At 48.6% G+C, this 6,232-nt stretch overlaps 1 protein-coding gene across 1 annotated transcript in view; it reads right to left on the bottom strand.

The window, feature by feature from the left end:
• FECH (ferrochelatase) overlaps nucleotides 1-6,232 on the bottom strand; it is a 32,150-nt gene that overhangs the window by 20,420 nt on the left and 5,498 nt on the right. The window contains exons 2-3 of the mRNA XM_018576234.1: nucleotides 3,189-3,303; nucleotides 2,380-2,499 (exon numbers count right to left, since the gene is read on the bottom strand). Of these exons, the coding sequence (XP_018431736.1) occupies nucleotides 2,380-2,499; nucleotides 3,189-3,303 (235 nt within the window). The remainder of the gene's footprint in view (nucleotides 1-2,379; nucleotides 2,500-3,188; nucleotides 3,304-6,232) is intronic.

Raw genomic sequence — 6,232 nt, 5'->3', positions numbered from 1 at the left:
GGGGGGGGGTGGAGATCACAGGCATCCAATACTCCTGGAAGTGATGAATGCCAAAAGAGACTGACAGGCTGCATTGCTAGAACAAGGTGGCAGAACAGTTCCTCACTAACGATACAATGTATGAGTTTAGAAATACATTGAGGGGAATATTAAAACTGGAGTAGACAAAATCTGGAGCACTTGCCCATGGCCAATCAGAGTCTCTCTTTAGTTTCTTCAGTTAGGATTTGAAAATGAAAGAAAGAAGCCGATTGGTTGCCGTGCACAGCTGCTCCAGATTTTATCTGCTCCAGTTTTGATAAATTCCCCTCATTGTATCTTTAGAGAGGAGCCCCCACCTCATTTTTCTTAACCTCCTTTCCTTTTGTGCAGATTTGTTTCAGTTAACCATAGTCACCTGCCCAGCGAATCCAGCGTTGCCCTGCTGAGATTTGCATGCCGCCATCTTGGTGCTCTTTAGTCATCAGGAACTGGCTGCCTCTTCCGGGTTCAGGCAGCCAGCCCCCAACAATGCCCACAGCTCTGCCCCCTGGCCGCCCTGTGTCCCTACTATCCCTGACATACCTGCTGCTTATGTACCCAAAAGCCAAGGTTGATGATGTCTGCAGATGGAGACTAACGGTGAATCTGAACTAGGATTGTCCCCTTTGAAAGTGAGTGCGTGACAAGCACTGACAGGAGCCTGGAGCAGTAGCTTCTCCAGTAAGGAGTGCGGTAGGTTTCTCCTGTGTCCTGCCTCAGTGTTAACACGGAATAGTCCGTCCGTTCTCCGCTCTCCATCCTGAAGCAATTTGCCGTGGTTCCGGGTCCCCCAGAAGAGCGGTGGGGGGGTGGGGGGGCGGCGCTGCAGGCTAATTACAAGTGATGAAGGTGATGTACAGCCGCCAAAAATCACTTGATCGGCTCCACCTCTGCATTTATGTAGAAAGAAAACCCCATGGGCCTGCAGTCAGCCCCTCCCCGGCCGCATCTGGCAGCCGGCGGGAGAACCCACACTGCTGCGCTCGGAGGAGGCTGAGGAGCTTCTCACCTAGCGCAGCAGAAGGCTTGCGGGTGACCCACTCAACAGGTGGTTGCGACCCACTTTTGGTCGCAACTGTGACGACATGGTGATCAGTTTATGTGTATTGGTTAAGTTAAATGTGTATTGGTATTGAGTTATGTTTGAGTGCATTATGCTGTGTGACCTGGTTATGTAAAGACTATCAGCACCATCCCTCGTTATCTCCCATTGTACTCTGAGGGAGCTCAGAACAAATGACATTCTGGCCAGGCTCCTGCCATGGCTGTCTGGAGTTCGTTAGCAGGTGGACACCTGTGGTGTTGAGCAGACCGATGGTCTGGGAGGAGGGGAGGTGGATGTGATGGGATTATATTCTGATTTCATCACTTGCTGTATATAAGTTTGTGCAGTTGTTCAATAAACCAGAGTTTGTTTACCCTACACTCAAGCCTTGGCTAGTGACTGGGGAAACTGGGAGCTACAGATCAGCGGGTTCCAATATCTCCTCAGCAAGGAAGAAGACAGCGGCGGACATACTCATCCTGAGTACGGGGGTCCGTCACAGCAACCTACAGGTTGAGAACCGCTGATTTATTACATTAAGTGCACTACCTAAAATTAACCCGTCTCAATTCACTCTGCTATAATCAGACCAGGACAAGGTCAATTCTGATAGGTCAGCCTTTCAATGTACAAGGAAGCAGCACACTGATAAGTCTCCAGTCTGCTCTATCCTCCTGTCAGCATGTTCCCAGTAAAAGATATGCACGAAACACTGCATACATAAAACTCCCAGTGTAGTAAACCTAAGAACATTGCTGGGAATGCCAGATTGCATGCTATTAGATACCTGTAATTTAACCTGCGACTTTTGCAAACTTGTGGAAGAACCCTGTTTTTAACACATATTGTTAGACCGTGTCATTCGTTCTGTTGCAGGCTAGCTGGTAAGTGTGCTGGGAAATTAGGTTTTTTTGTAAAATTGTGGACGAAGGCTATTAAAAGGCCGTATGTGAAATCTTGGAAATTCGGACTACCTTCTGAAAACTGTTGCTAAGCTTGCAACCTCATACGGCTGTCAGCAGGTCTCATAGAGATGCCATGAGGCAGCAGGTGAAGGAACATCTCCCCAATGGGGTCACCACAGACATTTGCACTCTTCCCCACTTTATCCTAAACCAAGAACAAGATCTTTTTTGGATTTAATGGTTTGTATGGCATTGATGTTGCTCAGCATATCATGTTTAACAAGACAGAGTTTTCCTTTAGATATGAGAAATGGAAAATAGATGAAATGATCATCCCGGTCTGTATTCCTTCCAAGCACATGATGAGAAACAAATGCAAAGATAAAACTGTCTGACAGCGGTACATACTTCTGGACTGGAAGCGTCATGAGATCTTTGTCTAAAAACAACCTGAGGAGGAAATCATGGACATCGTCCACAGTCTCGGGGCCGCCCATGTTCATCATGAGGATCCCAGTTTTGGGTTTCCTGGAGAGTTAGAACACAACAGTATTGAGAAAATATTACAAAGCAACCATTCAAAACATACAGTATATTGCAGGTTTAAAGTGCCATCCAAACGGATCGTCTGTGTACACACACACACACACACACATACACACACACACACACTTCCTAAAATATTCAATGTTTTTATAATTATGAGCTTGGCAATGCCTGCTCACCCCCTTCCAGCTATCCCAAAACCAATGCAGCCACATCTTTACATTGTACTGCGATACCGAAGGGGTGGGTTAAGTCTGAGATTCCTGTGCGCACCTGGTTACAGGGCTACCCTGTACATGTTCGGAGTCTGCTATGAAGAGAAGAACATAGAGAGACCTAAAATCTGCTGGCTCCAGGCTCCCCACTCAGAGCTCACATAGGGGAAGTACGTCTAAAATCTGACCGCTTCAGGATCCCCACCCAGAGCTCACATAGGGGAAGTACCTCTAAAATCAGACCCACTTCAGGATCCCCACACAGTGCTCACATGGGGGGGGGGGAAGAACTTCTAAAATCTTCTGGCTCCAGGCTCCCCTCCCAGAGCTCACATAGGGCAAGTACCGCTAAACTCTGCTGGCTCCAGGCTCCCCACCCAGAGCTCACGTAGGGGAAGTACCCCTAAAATATTCTGGCTCCAGGCTCCCCACCCAGAGATCACATAGGGGAAGTACCTCTTATCAGGCTGAACACGAGTCTTGGCCTCATGCTGCTGAGTTGTTGAAGCAGTTGCTGCTGTTGAGCTCCATCGAGGTGTCACCACAGTAGCTGTACATTCTGCCTTCATATCTGTGAAAAGAAAGTATTGGCGGCAGAGTTATATGCGGTTCATTTATACAATACATTTTACCTTATTTCAACCAGCTCACTGAAGTTTCAGCCTAAAAGCCCCCGGCCCGGCCATGTACCACTGCACTGTATGGGACCTTAACACCAACCTGCACGTGGCACAAATCAACAGACTTGGGAGCACGTTTCATCTTACACCCACCTAATGGGGATCTGTGAATGGGAAGACTACCGCGGCAGAGGGACTCATACACCCCAGTATGGGGTGATGCCACCACACTTGTAGTCTATCGTTTACTTCCTCAAGCCCCATAACAGAAGGTCTGTACCTCCATGTGGACCTGGGGCCAGAATGTAAGCAATGCAGGAGCCTGATGTGCTGATCACTGATGCAATGTCCTCAAGGCTTCAATGCAAAACGTTTATAAATGTACAGTTTTATTTAGGTCAATGCTTTTTTTTCTCCCCTCCACGGCAGCACAAAGTCACCATACCTCTGCCCCCCGCTCCTTCCTAACCCACCATTCAGGGAACAAAGACAATACAAAGTACAGGCATGGGGGAGCCTCCCCTCGCCTCATGTGACAGTGTTGGTGCCTGGAGATTGGCCCAGCGCTGTCATGTGAGCATGTCATGTGAGGGATACTTAGAGCAACTATGAGCTCACACATTAAGCTTTGCATGAATGTGAACTAATAGTGGAAGGCCTTTTCATAACAATAAATGAGGATTCTACTACTTGTGTGCAGTGCAGTCCCCCACAGTATGCAGCCAACACACAATGGGCGGAATGTATCATAACTGGAGCAGACAGAATATGTGCAGGGCAACCAATCAGCTTCCATCTTCAGTTTGTTCAGTTAAGGTTTGAAAATGAAAGAGAGAAGCTGATTGGTTGCCATGCACAGCTGCTCCAGATTTTGTCTGCTCCAGTTTTGATAAATTCCCTTCATTAAACATGCATGGTCTACTGTGGTCAGTATCAGGAATCCTGCCATGAAATATGATGTGTAGTCAGGGGCGTCCCCATAATTCAGCTCCGCCGCCCCCTGCATGGCCAGCTGACAGCTCCGCCGCCTGCTGCCTTCTGCCATCCACCTCCTCCCGCCTGGCTGACAGCTTCTTCTCCTGGCCGCCTCAGGTGGCAAAAAGGGTAGAGACGGCCCTGCGTGTAGTATTAACCGGAGTGCATGTAGACAGTATGTGGCTGCAAAGAGGCTGGAGCAGATCAGCAGCTCTAAGATGCAACAAAGAATGAAAAGAGAAAAAAAAAAAAACAAGAAAAAAAAACAGCATTTATTGAAAAAATATGACAACTGTTCATGATACACTGCGCTTTAGCAAAGAAAATGTCCTTCAGTTATGGTTTACATAATAAAGGAACCCTTTAGCCACGTCATGTGCAGGAGAGATAAGTGCCCTGCATCAGAAGCGATTACACTTATCAGCTACTTGTCTCCAGGCTGAAGGCACACGTAGGATGAGCGGAACCCTACATGAAGCCGAGCTCCGAGGTGCACAGACAGCAGCAAAACTACAACCTGGGCACGCAGAGTACAAATAAGGGGCATATTATTTATAAAGCAGGCAATCTGACATGGCAGGTGAATCTGTCTTGTGCATGTGTTTTACTACCAGTGAATGTTTGGTGAATATATATATATTAATAAATAGACTCCCAGTGGTTATACAAGGAGTGAGTGAAAGATATAATTATTAGTTTACATGGGTGAGCAGACAAGATGCAAACGCCATTTAATGCATTGAATAGAACTGCCCCTTTGGCGGTGGTACGCTTCTGTTCTGCTGGCACTACAGGTCATACACTGGTCCACCTTCGGGCGAATCTTGCCGACTCGGACGATATTCTAACAGCGTGAGCGGCCCAGTTGGGACCACATGCCCCCCAACCCCACCTACACCTATTAAAAGAACGACTTGTCGAAGGAGATGGTTCAAAACAATCGTGGTCAATCAGCTGCAGTCACTGTTCAGGTAGCAGCAAACCCCGACATTGTCAGAGCAGAAAAGGGGTACCCCCAGCCATGCCATTAGTGCGGACGGATGGAATGTTGTATGGCCGGCTTTGTACTCGTCTGTTCGGTGAAAGTCACATTCACTGCTTTATAAACAGACTCCCAACGGTTATACAAGGAGTGGGAGTATGATAGAAGAGTGAGCACCTATCCAGCTGCCCGTGCCAAGACTCCGGATATACAGCAGCACACCCGATGTTGTCAGAGCACAATAGGGGTACCCCCAGCCATGCCGTTAGTGTGGATCTACAGAATGGGGGAGCAGTGTGGAATATTGCATGGCCGGCTTTCTACTCATCTGTCCAGGGAGAGATCGCCCACACAGCCAACCAGGCTACCTGTCCAGATCTTCTGAGCTGAGCCCAGCACACTCTACAGTCAATCCTATGGAGAGATCAAACTGAATCCACACAGGTTGAACTTTTCATGCATGGGCTCAGAAGATTTGGACTAGTGGCCCAACAGAACGGTGGGCGATATCTAGATGGATCAGGTAAACATAAAAGCTTGTGCACATGGACTCAAATGCAGGTATATGGGCATAGAGTGGAAACTATACCTATATTCAGGGGTGTATCTAGCATTGTCACCACCTGAGGGGGGGGCAGGCAGTGGGTAATTCATGCTACGGGGGCGCGGCCTCTGCATCGTCTCTCTGGCCGGCGTCCTGCCCAGTGATGTCACTGGTTGCCAGGAGCTCGGTTGGACGCCGACCAGAGCATTCCAAGGTTGCTAAGAGCTGGGTGAGGAGATGCGCACGGCCCTTACACATCTTCTTGCCGGGCTCTTAGCAACCTGGGATGCTAGGGCCGTAAAAGGGGCAGAAGGCACACTGAAAACACTGTACAGCAGAGGGGCCATGCCACTCTGCCTGCCCCCCCCCCCCCCCCCCC

The sequence above is a fragment of the Nanorana parkeri genome, unplaced genomic scaffold, assembly GCF_000935625.1.
Source record: "Nanorana parkeri isolate BGI_ZX_2015 unplaced genomic scaffold, ASM93562v1 scaffold61, whole genome shotgun sequence".
In the NCBI taxonomy this organism is placed as follows: Eukaryota; Metazoa; Chordata; class Amphibia; order Anura; family Dicroglossidae; genus Nanorana; species Nanorana parkeri.
The sequence above is the reverse complement of the archived record's forward strand: the minus strand, read 5'-3'. Positions and strand labels throughout refer to the sequence as shown.